The sequence below is a fragment of the Stegastes partitus genome, unplaced genomic scaffold, assembly GCF_000690725.1.
Source record: "Stegastes partitus isolate 25-593 unplaced genomic scaffold, Stegastes_partitus-1.0.2 Scaffold1459, whole genome shotgun sequence".
Classification (NCBI taxonomy): domain Eukaryota; kingdom Metazoa; phylum Chordata; class Actinopteri; family Pomacentridae; genus Stegastes; species Stegastes partitus.
Window position 1 is genome coordinate 107,270 of NW_007579190.1, and position 18,985 is coordinate 126,254.

At 40.5% G+C, this 18,985-nt stretch overlaps 2 protein-coding genes across 3 annotated transcripts in view; both read right to left on the minus strand.

The window, feature by feature from the left end:
* Nucleotides 1-210: 210 nt before the first annotated feature.
* ccdc51 (coiled-coil domain containing 51) lies at nucleotides 211-7,936 on the minus strand. Its single transcript, XM_008299772.1, has 7 exons — nucleotides 7,891-7,936; nucleotides 6,956-7,048; nucleotides 5,931-6,129; nucleotides 5,642-5,779; nucleotides 5,256-5,420; nucleotides 4,814-5,020; nucleotides 211-3,070 (listed from the first exon to the last, which is right to left on the minus strand). The coding sequence occupies exons 2-7, from the start codon at nucleotides 6,958-6,960 to the stop codon at nucleotides 2,480-2,482; spliced, it is 1,305 nt and encodes a 434-aa protein (XP_008297994.1). The 5' UTR covers nucleotides 6,961-7,048; nucleotides 7,891-7,936; the 3' UTR covers nucleotides 211-2,479.
* A 5,782-nt stretch (nucleotides 7,937-13,718) lies between these two features.
* dnase1l4.1 (deoxyribonuclease 1 like 4, tandem duplicate 1) overlaps nucleotides 13,719-18,985 on the minus strand; it is a 17,731-nt gene continuing 12,464 nt past the window's right edge. The window contains exons 5-11 of one of the 2 annotated variants that reach the window (XM_008299774.1): nucleotides 18,553-18,665; nucleotides 18,198-18,310; nucleotides 17,381-17,538; nucleotides 16,718-16,814; nucleotides 16,019-16,094; nucleotides 15,650-15,707; nucleotides 14,379-14,465 (exon numbers count right to left, since the gene is read on the minus strand). In XM_008299774.1, coding sequence (XP_008297996.1) covers nucleotides 15,652-15,707; nucleotides 16,019-16,094; nucleotides 16,718-16,814; nucleotides 17,381-17,538; nucleotides 18,198-18,310; nucleotides 18,553-18,665 — 613 coding nt within the window. In that variant the 3' untranslated portion in view covers nucleotides 14,379-14,465; nucleotides 15,650-15,651. Of the gene's footprint in view, nucleotides 14,466-15,649; nucleotides 15,708-16,018; nucleotides 16,095-16,717; nucleotides 16,815-17,380; nucleotides 17,539-18,197; nucleotides 18,311-18,552; nucleotides 18,666-18,985 lie in introns of both variants that reach the window. The other variant, XM_008299773.1, reaches the window with a different exon arrangement.

Sequence of the window (18,985 nt, forward strand, 5' to 3'; positions counted from 1 at the left end):
CCTTGTGTCGTGTGTTGTGGCTTTGTTGTGCATGTACAAGATCTGCAGATGCAATTTTGCGAAGGAGCAGAGCAGATTTTCACACAAGCAGAGGCCGTTTGAAAGAGAGAACAGGGTTTTAGATCTGCACAGTTTAACAAATTACTTGCTGCAAGGAGTGAAATAAAGTGGAGCAATGCATTATGTTGTGTGGGCAAAAACTCCAAACCGTTTTCCCATTTGAACATTTATTGCACAGCGATCATCATTCAGTTCAGTGCACATGATCAACAGCCTCATGACCAACAGGACAGCACACAACTACACATTCAAGTACCAGAGGAAATTAAAAAAAGGCATCTGCAAAATTAACTCATATTTTCTTACATTTTCTCTTTCAGTTCGCAATTTCACTGAGCAGTGAGGAATAAATGCAATTAAAAAGTCCATCTCAGAGCTTTTAGATGGGACTCATACATTTTAAATAGTGTTTTCCGTCACTTTTATCAGTTCACAACATTTTATCACTTTATTTAAAACTCACTTATTCTCATTATTGCCAGTTCAGGTGTTTATGCCTGCACTAGTCCTGTGTGCAACCCTCATCTCCTGTAAAACAAGATTAAGTTTTCAGGTCTAAATGATCCAGTAAAGGGAATTAACTATCTCTAATTTAACATGTAATTAGTTCTCCTTAAACACAACAAGATTCGAGTTAAATTTCAGTTCATCTGTTGTCGGAGCTGCTTCAGTTTGAAGCAGCTTGGAAACGAATCCCAGAGAGTTGGGATCAGGAACAGAAGGCGTGGTCCCTGATGATGACACAGCAGAGTCAAGTCACTAAAGTTGGCACTGGCCGCAAATCAGCTCGTCATCATCACTTAACTCCATCATGTTGTAAAAGGGAACAGAAGTTATGCCTCAGTCCCATCCAGAGATGATCATTCTAACTGTCGCAGGTGTTGATTTGTATGTGGCTTTTGTTATTCTGAAAACAAATCCATGAGTTGTGCTGTCGGAGCAAACAAAGCACAAGGTTCCTCATGTTAGGTATTTATCTTCACTCCAATCCCACAAACTCAGTTAGTTTCATGAAAACAGGCGTTTGAGCAGCTTTTCTGCAAATGAGAAAATCAAAAATATTCAACTTGGAGGTTTCTGAGATGCAGAGTTCAAACAATTTTCCTATTAGATGATGAAAAAAAACAATCTAAATATATCTCATATTCATTCAAACCATATATCAAGAAAAAATAGCTGCTCCTGTGTTTTTTATCTTGAATTAAACTTCAGTGAATTAAGTTTTTTTGCATGTGACTGTCTTTGGAGGAATATTCACCAGCACGTCTCAGTGATATTGGTTTCAGAGCAGCTTCAGAGCACCAATGCACAGGAACAAAATCTGCAGGCTTTCTGCTGCTTTATAATCACTTTCACATCGTTGTTGAACTGGCCAGCTACAACGTCACTGTTTTGGCTGCTTGTATTTAATGATGCACAATGACATCGGCGTCACCATCAGTCGACGTAAAGCAAGTGAAACATCAGCTCAAAAAGACCACCGACAGACCGACAACACCTGTCAGGGGAAACATTTACAGCTTTGTTTGTGGACTTTACATTACAATAAATATGGAATGTCTTAATTTTAAATGTTTGCTAAGTGAGTGTGTACATTTTAAAAAGCTTATGGCCACCACAAAAAGAGCAGGCACAATTACATGTCAATAGGAGATCTGGTGTTTTCTGCAATTAGACGAGAAAATATGTGCATCTCTTTGTTTTTAGCCAAAATGGGCTACAACATATTGGCACATCTAAATTCTAATATTCCAGCATTGAGCAGCTAAAGGGATAATTATTTCCCTGAAGACCAAAAGTAGAGCGAACAGAGGTTAAACATCAGCCTTACAGCCTCAGGTGGCTGGAAACACGGCTCCAAATCAATTATGTCGCCTCTGAGCTGCTTAAAAGTTCATCACATCAACTTACAACACCTCAGTGATGTTTCCTCTGCCCTCAATTCTCCAAAAAAATCAGTTATTGCAGGTTTAAGGCAGGTCTTGAATCTGTTTTTAAGAGGCACCAAGGCTCTGAGTAAGTCGTTTGACAATGTTGGAGGAACAAAACAGGCAACCTGAAGACATGACTTTGGGCATTTTGAACTGTAAGCTTTGACAATTTCTAAAGAAAATAATGAAAGTATTGAACAGATGCAGCCCTTAAGTTACCTGATGAACATACTGGCTTCCAGTGAGTGTCATGTTTGACAATTTGGGGAAAAATACGCAGCTATGGTGAAGGACAAGAAGTGAGAAGAAGAAGGAATATTTCAGTCAGTGTAGTTCTGTGCTTCATTAGTGCAGTAAAATGCAGAAGCAGGTAATAAAACCCACATCAACCCCTGTAGCCTGTTTATTACTCTGTCTTCTGCACTGATTTGTTTAGATAATTACACCCAGTGCCTGACAGCGTACAGTGAATGTGAACAGACTGGAGTCTAACCAGTTCCTCTGAGCAGCAGGTAGACAGCAGACACAGTGATGGCGGTGGCCGTGTAGGTAAACACTGCGTTATAAATCGTGTTTGTCCTGATTCGTTCTCCCAGTGTCCTCTGGGTCTCCTCCAGACTCCTCAGCACTGCCTCAGGCTCCAGCTGGTCCCCTCTCTCTGGTCTCTCTGGTCTCTCTGGTCTCTCAAACTGTAGTTCAGCAGGTGGTGTTTCACTCTGCGGCCTGCTCTCCAGAAGCTTCCTCACTGTTAACAATTCACTCTCCACTCTACCAAGCCCTTGCTCCAGCTGTCCCATTTGTGGCGGGAGGGCCTCCAGGAGGGACTCGGTCCTTCGGCTGCCAATGTGGATGTCTTTGAGAGCTGAAAGAGGCACAGTGGGTGAATCTGAAGTCGATCCTCCTTTGTCCTTCAGGACGGTGTTCCTCTGCGTGAAGGCGTCACTCAGGGCGACTCTGAGGCTGTCGATGAGCGTTCGCAGCTCGTCCTGTTGAGAGCGATGGTTCCCAGCCTGGACTCTGAGGGCCTCCTGCAGGCTTTCTGGACCTTTCTGGGCCTCCAGCAGCAGACTTTTCAGCTCCTACAGATGAGAGGAGTGAACATAAATAAGCTGAAACAGAGGGCAGTGACGGAGAAAAGCAACTTATGTGAGATATTGAGTTACAAGACAGACAACAAACAGCATTAAGAACTGTAATTTTATGGGACTTTCTCTTTTTCATTTTCAGATTATTGTGTATTTTTGAAATGTACAAAAATAATAATAAAAGCAAAAAATTATTTAGTAACATTTAAAACCTGTATCTTTGAAAAACTATAAAATGTCCCTTTTAAAAAAAATGTCATAACAAGATTGCTAAAATACATTCTCACATTTCACAGATATTTCCTTTTCACTTAAGAGATGAAGTTGTTAATTCAATTTGAATATTGTAAATATTTTTCTAAAATTCAATACAATTATTGATAATTAACACATAAAATATAATGGTTCTGTAATGTTTTGCTATAACAGAGACATCTCAAATAAATATCAAAGTTCTCACAACAAAACTGTAGAATGAATGTATTTTCATCAGTGTTGACCATGGAGAAGCATTGGGAATCTAAAGCAAAGTTTTTTGTTACACATATAATTTAACATTATTTCTATTTATTGATTTATGCCATTATATGTCATTATTATACATCATGGGTAAACACATGGTAAATTTAGGCCAGAAACTATATTTTGATTATGGAAGTGTACTGTGTTTCTAAAGGATGGTTACTTATTGTTAGCATGCTGACATACTGATGTTTAGCAGGTGAATATTTTCCATCTCAGGTCAGCACATCAGCATGCTAAAATAACACTTTACACAAAGTCCTGCTGAGGCTACAGATTTGTTTTGCTGGTATTCAGTCATAAAACAAAGTATAGGAAAACTATAAATGTTGACTTAATGATGGGTGAAAAGTGAGAACCAACAGTTGCTGAGAAGTGGTGGAGCAACCAACCAGCCGACAGCTTGAAGCACTGCTAAAAATCATTCATTTGATTTATTTTTTTAAATGTAAAGATTTATTTAAATCAAAATACAATCCTTATGTCAAAATGTTATTAAATCATACCAAGACAACCTCTCTGAGGGCATCAAGCACGCATTTTAGTTAGTATTTTAATTCAAAAGGTTCCAATTACTACCGAAAGAAGAAGTAATTTAATCCAACTAAATGTTTGGTGGACTTCACAGGAAGTTTGACAATCGGCTGTTTCACAAATTAACTGTTAATAGATCAACTGTTTAACTCATCTACCAGGCAAACAGGTCAACTATTCTCTGGTTTCTGGTTCTTCAATGTGAATATTCAAGGTTCATGTCTGTTTTCTTTTTGTTGTTTCTTTAACTGAATACCTTTTACAAATCTTTTATCCTTTGGACAGCTGGTTGAACAAAACCAGCAATTTGATGACAATAAAATCAAAGCCAAGAGAAATTATTGTTACAAACTAGAATTTTGCAGCAAGTTTTATTCCTAGAAGACTAAACAATTGATTTCTGTGGTGTTCACAGTTTTTTTAATAATTTCAGCAAGAAAATGGTATCCTGTGCTTTCAGTGAAGGTGACAGCAGAGCTCTTAGTCAGCAGTGAGGGGAGCTCCACTGTTAAAAACTGCAGATTCAGTCACTGAACGTTATTCACTATCGTCACTTCAGATTGATAATGTGGTGTAAAACACAGGTTTGTACATACACTCAGCACCTGGAGTGCACACCAACCTGCTTTAGTTTAACCCAACATAAAACTACTGAGCACAGGCTGAAGCGTCTCTCCTCACCTGCAGGCGGACACGGTTAATGTACGTTGATCCCATAACCCCGATCAGGGCTCCGAGCACCGAGCCGATGATGGACCAGTTCTTGGTGCGTTCAGCTCTTGTCCTCTCCTTCTCGTGGCTCTCCCTGACGGCTGCCGAAAACAAGGCAAACTTCTCCCTCTCTGAACCCTCTGCGTTCTCATACGTAGTCCGGAGACGACGCTCCTCCTGTGGTCGGGACAGATGGGCGTTTTGTTATTTAATCTGCTGATCTGGCAATACATAAACTGGTACTTTAACAGAAATCGAGTAAACTAGTTACTATAGTTATAATTATGTCATTGCAAATAATCATAATTCTAATTGAATGATTACTTAATACTGTGGTTAAGTCTTGTTATCATTCTGCATAATAAATTAACGTCCACCTCTTCTGACATTACGAGTATTTTATAACGCTAACCTGCAGCAGTTTGTGCTCCAGCGTAGCCAGTTCCAGGTAGTGAGCCTCCTCCCTGGAGACTCTGTCCAGCCGGTCCCTGACCTCCTTCAGCCTGCCCTGCATGGCCTCCAGGCTGCCATGAGCCTCACGCACCATCCCTCTGGTCACCATGAATGCTGCTTCAGCCTGGAAGAAACATGTCTGTCATCCAGCAGCACCCTCCCAGACCTCCACTAAGACTTGCTGATGCCTAAAAGCACCTGATACTTAGTGGAAAATATTAATTTTTATTGAAGGTTTTGATTCAACTTTATGTTGATTTTGGAAGCTCTAATTTGCAGTGCTGTTAAATTGTATTCTGTCCCTTACAAATGTGTAAGGTGAGGTTCTTCCTACTGTCTGCTGACCTCTGTGACCTTTGTCTGAGCCTCACGGACGTCGTTCAGCCCCACAAACTCCTCGTATCTCTCCCACCAGTAGTTGACTGTGGCGGTGGCTGTCTGAGCCGACCTCTGACTCCACTGCCGCCCCACCTCACCAGCATGCTGCAAGAGGGAGAGCAGAGAATAAAAAGGTAGCTGTGTTAAGATTTGTTTTCCAATAAGTTCCAATAAGTCAGCAGATGTCAAAATGTTGGACATATTGTTTGTGGTGTGGAAAATTGTTAGGAATATTCAGAAGGCAGATTTTCTGTACCTGTAAGGCTGCAAGTGAGCGCTCCTTCAGCACCTCAGCTCCTCCCTTCCCATCAGGAGAGGAGGGGTTAGTGGGAGGCGGCGAGCCAGGCTGATGGTGAGCGCTGTAGGTTCGAACCGGAGTGATTCTTCTGGGCAGGCAGAGGCGGGACAGACAGCACGAGCCCTGAGCCCAGAGATGGATAGCAGCTCCTCTGTACCTAAAGCACAAACCACACCGTTAATCATCAGCTCATCAATCAGCAGGGGCCATGAGCAACCGTGAAATCTCACCCCTGGAGCCCCCCCCCCAGATCTGACAGGTGAAGTTCATTCATTGAAACTCCTTTGTCCACCTTGTACTGGATTCAACTACAGTGTTTGAGTGTAAGTGAAATCAGCACTGATACACATAACAACTGTGTGGAGCAGCATTCGCAAAAGACAGTTTGCGTGTGTTTAGTTGACAGACGCACACACCCAGACTTAAAAACAACAAAAGTAGCTGAAGTTGAGTTTGTTGCTTTCAGCTTTTTGTAGGAGTCTTTCCTCTGATTTATTAAATATGTGCAGCATCAAACAGCTGCAGGCTCACAAGTGTTATCAAAGGAGAGAGCTGTGCACATTTATGCACAACACAACACAGCAGTAACTTCAAAAACTACCAGTTAGATCTGTCACATGGACAGAATGTTGAATAAAGTATGGATGTGTTGTTTACTGGTAAACGTTTTCCCCTCAAATACTCTGCAGCATCTCTTCTCCAGAGCAACGCCGGTCCCCCAAAAACCTGAATGCTCCCTGTGCCTGTATTGGTCTATGTGCATAATACATTTAGTAACATTAACTGTAAAACATGAACCAAACGCCATCTCCCTAATCTCATATTGACATAGTTTTTAACTGACCAACTAACTATTCACTACGACAGCATAGGAAAATATTCTGACAGTCAGTTATGGCTTATGTTTATTTTTTTTCAGTATCCTCACATCCCAATAAAAAAAAAAAAAATTAAAGTTGCCCCAAGCTTCAGTGTAAAAGTACCTCATTGAGAAGGGAAGCAGTCCGACGTGCAGCTTAGAAACAGTCAGAGTTTCACCGCCACTACAGCCACAGAGCAAACACTGGAACAGGCATCTGTGAGGAAAACAATAAGGGAATTAAATTGGGTCAACTATCATCTGTATCCAGCTTTTTAACTATTTTTGATACAACTTCAGTTTCAAATTAAAAGAGAACAAGTCCTACAAGTTCTATAAGCCTGATCATTTAGGTGCTGCAATGCTACAATTCTACAAAATTTTATTTAGCAGAAGCTTTTATCCAAAGCGACGTACATCTGAGAGCAGATACAACACAAACAAAGAGCTAGTCAGGAGAAAACAACCTGGATAAGTGCCACAGAACAAGTTCAAGTGTGACAGGGCGTTGATGCCAATAGCAGGCTGTGTGGGAGGTGATAGGAATTCTTTTTTCTCTCCAGTCTATTCAAGTCAAAGCAACTATTAGGTTCGAATACAGAGCAAAGTTAACCCAGATATGTATTTGTGAAAGCAGTTCACAAGGAGAAGTTACAGACATTTTTTAGTTTCACTATTGGCTAACTTCCTAAACACATCCAACTGCTGCTACATGTATACACCACAAGAAAAAACTATCAATATGTGTAATGTACATTCAGCATAATAGGTCATTTCAATACATGACTGTCCTTATCAAAAGCAAACTACGAATATACATACTGACTGATACATCATATGAACAGCCACAGAGACTGGAGGAGCACACAGTTTACAGCGACTTATTTGGTCAAATTAAAGCCCAATTTTTTCTTCAAGGTTAGCTGCATCATTCCCAACTGGCTAACTTTTAGCTCCACGTTGCTAACAGTAAGCGGCTAATTGACTTTTCATTCATGTAAAACTGAAGAATCCTGTCATAGTTTCACTCCCAACCACAAAATATCAAGATTAATATACCTGTTTTCTTCAATGTCTTGCGAGCACACATGTCACACGGATTAAGTTTCCTAACTAGTTGTCATCCTGATGTCAAATGAAACAGCTAACAGGGGTTTTCGTTCCGGCATATACTGGTCGTCCTGTTTCCGGGTTAGAGTTCGCCGGGGTCCTAGCAGCGCGGATAAGATAGACAGCAGGCTGTGTTTGCTACGAATTTATTTCTTTCCTTTTAGTCTTGATAACCAGCTTTAAATATGTCTGGAAGAGAAGGTGAGATGTCGTTTTATCTGAGGGTCAACTGAAAATGTAAAAATACTGATTTCAACAGCGTAACAAAACTGAACGTGCCGTGTTTCTCCGGGTGGATTAGCTAGCTGCTGCTAACGACGGCTAAAGCGCGAGCCCGACGACGTTTGTCGTTTTTCACCAAACTACAGTGTAAATCTGCCATATTACCGTTTCTTCGATGTGAGACGATTTATACATAAAATATACAAAATATTTAGATCGTAGACGATTCACTATCATCGTTTGGGACATTCGGGTAATGAATTACCTTCCTACTAACAGATAGTTTACTTAAAATTTGAAAGTCATCTCTCCATGCAATAAACAGGCGGATTAATGCAAGATAATTTTAACATTTGAATCTGTCGGAGGTAGCATAGGCTGTAGGTTGCACTGGATACATGCTCAAATGAAGAACACGTCCTCGTATAAGTCAGTTTAGTGGATTGCAATCAGGCCCTGTGAGCTCAACTAACCATTTAATTAACCAACAGGCACGTTCAGTATCTCTTTACAAATCAGATTTCCTAACAGACAGTGATTGATCACTATATTTACACTTTTGCTTTTCTTAGGAGGCAAAAAGAAACCACTGAAGGCACCCAAGAAACAAAGTAAGGAAATGGATGAGGTGAGTGTCTGTCCTGTTGGACTTTCTGGTTGTTTCCACAGTGAGTTATTATGGTGATTATTTTGTTGGCAAGTGATGATAAATGCATCCCATTCACGACTCTTCAGAACCCAATGTGTTGAATATCTGTTGCAAAAGAAAGATGAAAATGGCCTGATGCATGTATTTCTTGCTGTTCTGGCTCTTGAAACCTTTGTTATTCATTTTATTCGGGAAGGGGCAGGACTAGTTGTCGATAAATGTTAGTTGCAGCCTGAACTGAAGTCAAAGATAAGATAGAAGTCAGGATTGTAAACTGTGTGTGTGTCTCCAGGATGATGTGGCCTTCAAGCAAAAGCAAAAGGAAGAACAGAAGGCCATGGAGGCACTGAAGGCCAAAGCATCAGGGAAAGGACCTCTAGGTAAGACCAGAAAACATATACATTTATATATGTGTCCTCTAAAGGAAAAGTTCCACATGCTTCTTAGGTTCAAACATTGAAAGAGATCAGCAGCATTAGGCTGTGTGAAAGGGCTTAACAGTAGTAGTGCTGTGGAGTAGGTTTTTATTCATAGTTTGCCATTAGATTTCACCTGTGCATCACCAAAGCTAGACAAGGGTATCGTATATTTAAACGCCCCACAGCAGTTTCATTTCACACATGATGGTGTACATGCTTGTAAAACTCTAGCTGCAGCTAGGATACTTACTTTTCCTCATCACATTTTTGTATTTAATTCAGTGAAGGCAGAAGGTCTGCAGTGGAGATGTCACCACTCGCTATTACAGAAAAAGACAAGGTTTCTGAAATTCTAAGCCTATTGGACAAAACACACGCAGTTAAAACTGACTCATTACATTACTTGTTGTCTTCACATGCTTGTTTCATAGCGCCTGTATTTTCTGACCTTTGTGACTGTTCTTTCCTTTCCATCTTGATAACCAGATTGAAATATGTCTGGAAGAGTGTGTCAAAAGTTCCAGGACTGGTGTCACAAAAGATATATTTCAAACCCAAACCGCAAACTACGAGTTTTCCCCTTCAAAGTAATCGCCCTGGAGTGAGACTTGGAGACTATGCGACTCTTAACACACACACACAGACATGCAAACACTTAATTTAGATTTGCCTTCTCCTGACACATTCACACTGATAACCTTTGAACACACACTGTCATAGACAGTACTGGATTACTTGTTGAATGGCCTAGACTTGCTGGTTTCTATTCCATATAAAACAGACAAAACCACCAAGTGAAATAGACTGATTGACATTGTGTACAACACAGAGATCCTCATTGTGACACACTTGTGTCTCCCTTCCCAATTTAATGGCAAATGCAAGAGGGGATTTAGAGGATAAGCATGAATAAGCATAAGAGATGTTTAAGAGACCAACTGTGATCTCAGCTCTCTGCAGCCATTGAACTTTTTCCCACATGCTTTTATATACATATCCTCTGTTTCATGTCGTCAAGCAATGAACACAGAGCAACGAACAAACCTGAAGTTTCTGGTCCGGTTGGGGAAATCTCCATCAGAAGCACTGGAATTGCTGCAGCAAGTGTACGGAGATGAGACGATGTCACGCTCACGTGTTTTTGAGTGGTGCAAGAGGTTTAAAGAGGGACGCGAGGATGTGGAAGACGACCCCAGGAGTGGAAGACCTTCAACGAGCAGGACTGAGGCCAACGTTGAGCGCGTCAGGCAGATGGTGTGTGGCGATCGTCGGTTGACTGTTCGACTGATCGCAAACGAGCTGGGCATGAACCGGGACAACGTCTGGAAGATTATCACTGAAGATTTGGGCATGCGGAAAGTGCGTTAGACTGCATAAAAAGTGCGTTGGACTCCAGGAGGATTACATCGAAGGGGAAAACTTGTAGTTTGGATTCAAAATATATCTTTTGTGACATCAGTCTTGGAACTTTTCTGACACACCTTGTATCAGCTTTATGCATGTTCCATATAGAAAACCTTTAAAATGTTTACCTGAAGGTTTGTAGCTTTAGCAATCCAAGTAGACAATCTAAGTTGGATTTCCATATTGTGTGGGAGAAGACAGGCAGAACAGAGCTGCTCTGCACTTTGACTGAATCTAACACATATTTAAGTGTTCAGCTTCAGATGGAAACCTATGGAGCTCCTAAAGTGTCACAGCAGGATTTTTTTTTGGAGTGTTTTTGTTTCCTCGTTGTAACTTTTGCATCTCTCTGATCAATCTGAACAGTTGGTGTGTTGATCCAGTCCAGTGATTTTTACACTGCCAGTTTAGGGGACCACTGCAGTTTCTACAGAAATAAGACATGATATGACCACTGATGCATTTAATCCTCTTTATTAAAAAGTAGATCTCCAACAGTATCCAGCTGCTGACTGTGAGCAGAGCTGTAGCTGCTGTGATGGTGAATCTGTGACTGGATATACGTTTATTGTTCGTACTTTAGCTGCAGCAGTTCAGATGTCAGAAGATTCTCAGTCGTCCAGGTCATGGTTATTCTCGTAGTTTAATCGCAGCAACTGGACTTGCTTGAGTTCCTTGCAGACACTTCACCTCTCATCCAAGAAGCTTCATCAGTTTTGACTGAACAGATCTGATGAAGCCTCTTGGATGAGAGGTGAAACGTCTTCAACTATTAAAAATGAATGTTTCGCGGCCACAGTTGTAACAGTTCAAGCACAGCGATGACTACAGTCACAGTGAAAGCTGTGTCATCCCGAGTCTGCAGTCATCATCTGAGCCTGGGAACCAGCTTCTCTAGTTTTCTCTAAATTCAGTCATTTCAAAATCAGAGATTTTCAGAAAATAGCAGCTTTCATTGTGAGCACTGGATTCAAATGATCAGATCAGAGGTTTTCTTTAACACACAGCTTTTTGTTTCCTCTAGGTGGCACTGGCATCAAGAAATCGGGCAAGAAGTAAAATCTAAGTCTGACAATGGTATTTGTTCGCTCCCGGCTTCGCTTCCTGCATCTGTATGTTCAAAGACTCAAGTTTGTTTTGCTCTGTTAAACATGAACCCTGTCAAAGTTAAAGCCTGCCTCGGCGTTGAGTTCATCCAGCAGTTAAAAAGTACAAGAAATAAACATAACAATGTTCACACTATCAAGGACGGGAACATCTGTTGCTGGTCAGGCCCACTACACAAGCTATAGTTCCCTAATGATGCTTAATTAGAGGCTTCACACTGATTGGTCATATGCATTGACCAAAATCTTCAAATATACAAGCAAAGGTCTGCACTTTTACAAATAGAAGGTGTGTGGGGAAAAAAACTAACAAAACTGATTGTTGCTGTATTTTGGTTTGTGTCGATGTTCAACTGTTCGGAAACACAAATCTACCCAAGTTCTTATTTTGTTCAGATTGTTGTTGTATTGTAAAGAGGGAGATACAAATAAAGTTTTTTTTGTAATTACTGCTTGTTTTTTTTTTTTTTTCTTGGCCAGCTAAAAAAAAAAAGGCTCAAGAGGCTCAACTATCAAGGTACATTAAAGTAACAGCTGTAATCAAGCTTTTCATTTAAACCTTTTTAAATGCCTCATCTGTTTTAGTGTTCATTGAACCAAATCAGTTCTCACTGCTTTGGTTAAAGAACCAGGATTATTACAGAGTTTAGATAAACTCATTTTTGTGACCAGCAGCTTGTACTGTTCATAGTTCTGTTTAGAAGACACGCTAGACTTTATTTACATGTATGTGTGGAACATGTCCCCTGCCAACACTGTATACCTACATTTGATCTGTTTCCTTTAAGCCGAGCAGACATTTTCCTCATAGTTACACATTTGCAGATTGTTGCAGCTAGACTGACTTGATTTCATTAAGTATCAACAATCAAGCAGCAGAGTTATTAAATCAATATTAAGAATGAGAATGACTTCTTAAATGCCTGTTTGCAATTTCCCAGGTTCCCTTTTATGTGATCTCAGAATTAGTTATCATTTCTGTAGTTGTTGGTAAGCTCAGAAATGGCGTGCCTTTCTGTTTTCTGTATGGCACTGTGGCCAGCACTGTCGCTTCACAGCTACAAGGTCCTGGGTTTGAATCTGGGCCTGGGATCGTTCTGTGTGGAGTTAGCGTGTTCTCCCTGTGCAGCGTGGGTTCTCACTGGGTTCTCCAGTTTCCTCCCACAGTCCAAAAACATGTTGAGATTAATTGGTGATTCTAAATTGTCTTTAGGTGTGAATGTGAGTGTGCTTGGTTGTCTGTCTGCATGTGTGGCCCTGTGATAGACTGTCCAGGTTGTATCCTGCCTTCACACGAGTCAGCTGGGATAGACTCCAGCCTAGTGAGGATTAAGCGGTGTATAGAAGATGGATGGATGGACTCTGTTAGCAGTTTACAGTGTCTAAAAAGTATTGGGCCTCCTTGGAAGTTTCCTTCCACCGCTTTTTAACATTAAATTTGTGCTTTTTTGGCAAGAATTTACAATTAAAGACTCAATATCAAAGTGAAACCAGATTTCTACAACATAATTAAAAGTATATAATATATATAATATGCAAAATAAGTGCATGTACCTCCTTCACAACAGCATCAAGTCTCAATCAACCTTGTACATTTGGACGCTGCAATTTTACCCCATTCTTCTTTGCAAAACTGCTCGAGCTCTTTCAGGTTAACCAGAGATCACAAATGCCCATAAAGTCCAGCTGCAACATCTCAATTGGATTAAGGGGTGGGTGGGCTCTGACTTTGCCAATCCAGAACTTTCACCTTCATTTAAACCATTTCAGTGTAGCTTTGGCAGATTGTCCTCCAGAATTTCTCTATACTTTGCTGCATTTATTTTACCCTCTACCTTTATAAGCACTCTAGGGCCTGCTGCTGGGAAGCATCTCCACATCAAGATGCTTGAGATTTAATATGAGCATTTTTGACACTGACCAAAATTGCTCTATGCATCAAAAACCCTGGCTGCCAGTAAAAACGTCAAAGGCGACCGCTGTCTTCAACCTTTATTGCAAATGCGTTCAGCTTACTGCACAGCTGTGCACCTACAGTCAGGACAGAAGATCAACAACAACGTTTCTTCAGTGCTGCTCGTTCTCGACAAGTAGAAGATTACATTTGAAAAATAGCATTAAACTGATTTTAACCTCTTAGGAATAATTATTTGTGATTACAAAAACGTGAAATGTATTTTATACATTTAAAGATGACAGTGAAGACAACAGTTACACAAAATATCAGCAACAAATGAGCCGACTCCCAGAATTCCTTTCACCTTGTGTGCAGCATGGACGAAAAGGGCGGATAACATAATACCTTGATTCAGTCAAAAGTCAAAGTGAAAACAGAAAAGTATCCGTTTCTCTTAGTTCATATCGATGAAGGATATTTGCAGTTATCCAGAAAATCGAGTAAAAGCAGCCATCCAGGATGGACCCTGAGGTACAGTACAACAACCCCACAACGACTGTTGTCGCAGCTTCAAACAGTGAAACAGTCATTAGTGGTTCTGTGGGTAATGGGTTATGGTAGAGGTATATTGGTTTGCTCGCCATTTTCTTCAGATTAAACTGCATCAACACGGTTCATCTTGGCCATCTTCATCCGCAGGATCTGGATCTCCAGGCTGAGCTTCTCCCTCTCCAGCAACAGGTTTCCTCTTTTCAGCTCCAGCAGACCTCCGTCTATGGCCACGAGTCCTGACAACTGAGGCTGCTGTGGCTCCACTTCCATCACATCTGCAGAGGAATAAACACATGATCCACTGAGTCCTGCAGCTACAGCAGCTCAGGTTGGGATGGTAATGTTTTTTAAAGGGTGACTGTATCTTCAGTGCCAACTAGAAGCCTGTCCTCCAGGAAGTAGCCAACAGCCAGATGTGCTTTTTTGCTTTTGAAGGTTACGAAATGAGTGAAGTGACTCAATGTGATAAGAGCTGGTTGAGCTGTCTAAATGCTAAGGAAAGGAGCTTCAATGCTTTTTTTCCCTGTTTCCTCCTCTCTCAGCACTGTACCTCACATATTTTCTTGACCTCATGACATTTTCTATTGGGATCAAGAAAAACGAGGTTCTTAGCCCAGAAATAATCCAGCAAAAAATCACCCCCCAAACCCAACGTAAACCAACAGAGTCTGGCTGCTGTAGATGAACACTGCACTCACCAAAGAAGAAAAAATGTTTTTTAGCCACAAGAATGCTGTCGAATATTTAATGTGGTTCTCATAAATGCCAGACTGAGCCATGTGGTCACCACTACGTTTGTCACTTGTCTTAGGAAAGATTTTTGGAAGTTTGAACGTATACACATTTGAGGCAGAAAAACAAAGGTTATTTTAACCGTGTAAGCATTTTGTTTAATGATATATTTTAAATTCTGCCCATATTTTTGTGACTTTGTTATTTTTTCCAGCATATGATCATTATATCTTATTTAGAAGTGTCAATGCTGCATCTTTTGGAGGATGGCCACGTAAATCTCCAGCCCTCACTGGATAACTGATGAAGACATATATGGCACTGTCCCACTGAAATTTGAGTAATGGACCAATTATTTGCTCTGTTTGCCATTCACTTACATTATAAAGTGGACAAATCCAAGTGTGCATTCCTATTTCACTGCAAATACCCCCCAGTTCTGGTGGTTCTACAGGTCAGAGGTCACAGTTGTTTAACTCTGACCAAGCAGATGTGCTCGGCTGAACAATTAAACCTCTGATGGACTGTAAATAGTTCATAACTGTAGCTTATATCTTGACACATAACGAACATTAATGTTTCTTTAATATTAGCATTAGAAATGGGCAAATGTGTCCTTTGATGGATCCAAGGGCTGAAAGATTTTCTTACATTCATTCATTTCCTTACATACATTAGGTTTACATTGAATGTAATTGAATTTTACTTCAGTTTTATTTGCCCATACCTTTAGGCTTCTTGTTGCGCCCCACAAAGAGGTTTTAGGCAGCACCAAAGGAAACGAACTGAGAATAAAAGCAGCAGTTCAATTTTTAAATCTGTTTTGTCAATTAGGGTTTCATTAACCCAAGCACAAAGGACATTTTTGTTAATCAAATGATCAAAAATAGCAGGAAAATGCATGTATTTCTGTCAAATAAGGCATCACAGACTCATTGGCTTTGCTGTTCGTGAACCAATCATGCTGACTGTGTTGCATAATCAGCCCCCAGAGGCCCAAAACAGCCTTCATGAAATCAACAACAACAACAAAATTCTGATTTTACGATTTTAAATAATAAAAGTAGCAGCATGTAGGTATAATTGTGCCAGTTACCCATATGTTCATCTGTTCTTTGATCTATGGACTTTAGCTCCACCTCCACAGGATAATGATCGCTCACTTTCAGGGCCTGGAAAATAAACAAACCAGATACATACATGCACACATTTACACAGTTATCAGAAAAGACACTTGTAGCGGGAGATGGTTCGACTTGTTTGAATTAACTCATTTATTGAGCTTGTAGTTCTGTTTCCTGCGGTTAAAAATGCAAAGCTGCTCAGCGCTGTCTTCTAATGATCAAAGGAAAATTGGCCAGATTTCAAAAACATTCCTGGTGGTTACTGATGGTCTCTGGAGGAATTTTAATGAGTACCATAACAACACTCTGGCTCCACCCTCAGGCAAACATCACTGCACACACGCAGTCTTGTTTTTATGTCGCCGAAAAATCCAACCATTAAGTTGGTCTTTTTATGGGACAAAAAATATAGAACATCCGCCTCATAATTTAATACATAAAACAACCGCCAGAGTTCCTGCTCACGTAAGAAATGCTTCTCTGAGGATGGCTACGTACATGAAACCTGTGTGGAGTAATGCATGTGCACATAATTCTCTGAGCAGATCCCCTACAGAGAGAACCCGTTTTAATTAATACCAAACTAAGATCAGACTTTAATGCTAAGCCTCTTGAAAACTACGCAATAATTAATGTCAGGCTTTGTGGAAAACATGAAAACAGGAACAGACCTGCTCCTCACTGAGTCCGTAAGCCGTCTGGAAGTTGAACGGTTTGGCAGAGTTTGGCACCATAGCCTGAAGCATGTCGTCTCCGTAGATCACTATCCTGAATAAAAGATATACCACATTCATTTTTAGTCACATTACCAGAGTTGGTTGAGATGCTCACATAGTGTCACTGGTTATATTTTACTTACTTCAGCAAAAAATAAATAAAAAATGGAAATGTTACAAAACAGTAACAATAAAAGTAAACAAGTGAAATGCACAGAGGCAAAGCACACAGCACTAAACAGAATAAAATAATTTTGCAACTGTTGCTCTTATTTTCAGGCAACATGAAGAAAAAGTTGCACATCTTTAAGAAAAAACACATTTACTTGCATTCTTGCAAAGAGTTCAGTACCACTCTTATATCCCCCCATTAAATGTGAGGCTACAGCCAGCATCTTAGTTCCATACCTCATTCTGATCAATTCAGTTGTGTTACTTATGCATAAGATTAACTTAGTTTCAAAAATGTTATTAAACTAGTTATGAATCACAATAAAGGGATTTGTTCACAACTTAAGGAAGCTTTTTCAAAATGTCTTTTTTTTTTTTGCACTGAAACATTGAGGCTGATTGAAGTTAGTTTCCTAGTTGTTGTCGTCTTCTTCCAGCGTGCTCTACCTGTCGTATGTGTGGTTGTTTCCGGTGCTGGCCGTGGTGTCGACGTCATCTCCAATCAGCCAGTGGAAGTTCGTGTCGCTACGGATACGGATGGTCTTCATGTCCTTCTTGGAAACGTACGAACCGTCTGCATTGAAGTCGCCCAGGATCATGATGTTCTGCAGCACAGAGGCAGCAGATCAGTAACACTCTGTCATTTCTCCACTTTTCAACATTTGTCCAACAACTTTTACTTTTAAATATGTATTTGTTAAATGAAACTGACTATTCAACTCATTTTATTCACTACATTTATTATTTATCAACAGCAACAACTATTTTAATGGTTTATCTGTTTCTTTTAGATATTTATTTTAGGCATTTATCAGTTACATCTCAAGTAATCTATTCACTACTTTTGGCTTTTTGCAGTATTTATCCAACAGCTACAACTATTTCAGCATATTATCCTTTACTATTATTTATCTAGTCAGCGATTACACCAACTATTTAAACTAATTTATCACTACTTTTAGCAGCTTTTTCAGTCTTTAGCCAGTCTTTTTAGTAAATGTTATTTTCAGCTGTCCTTTCCAACTATTTATCTGTTGCATTTGGCTGACAAGATTGTTAATGTTTATCCAAAAATGTAATTAATGTGCCTCTCTGCTGCCTCGTTTTCATATTTGCATATATATAAGTGCATACATAATCTTCTGTGTACAGCTGATTTTTTTCATCCAATGGTGATATTTTTTGACTTAGTTCAGCTTCTCCGCTTGTTGAGAAACATCGTATTAGACGAGGTTTTGTCACTGCTGCTGATGCTGGTCCTTACATCAGTCCTCCACTTCTTCTTCACATGATGGAAGACATCGTAGAGTTCGTCCAGCTCCTTGTCTGAGTCCTCTGGCTTGGTGTGAACTGGGATCAACACCAGGTCTTTCAGCACTGTGGTGGACACACACACACACACACACACAGACACACACACACACATGCTTTTATGTAGACATAGTTGCAGCTGAGAAGAAACCAGCAGCAGTTGTTCCCTGCTGCAAACTTTACTGTTAACAGATTACATCCACACTGAACCCCATGTTGTTTTTGTGTCTGTTTTAAAAACCTTTTCCAGGATTTTGCCCTTGTATGAAATGAAATGAAATGAAATGTGCACCACAAACATCTATTACCTGTATTGAGGCATCTGAATCTCAGGATGTAGGGATCTCTGGCGAAGACGTCTCCTCCTTCAGTCTCCTCATCATCAAACTGATAGGAGCCCACCAAGTCAACCAGATCGTCCCTGCACACACAAACATGTAAATCAATAACATATGTACTGAACTTGATTGAACAGTCTGACTGCAGCAGGAAGGAAGGACCTGCGGTATCTCTCCTTTAGACACCGCGGGTGAAGCAGTCTGTCGCTGAAGGAGCTGCCCAGTGATGTTACTGTTTCCTGCAGGAGGTGGGAAGTGTCCTCCATCCATCCATCCATCCATCCATTCTCTTCCGCTTATCCGGGGTCGGGTCGCGGGGGCAGCAAGCGGAGCAGGTCGTCCCAGACCTCCCTCCCCCCGGCGACGCTTTCCAGCTCTGCCTGGGGGATCCCGAGGCGTTCCA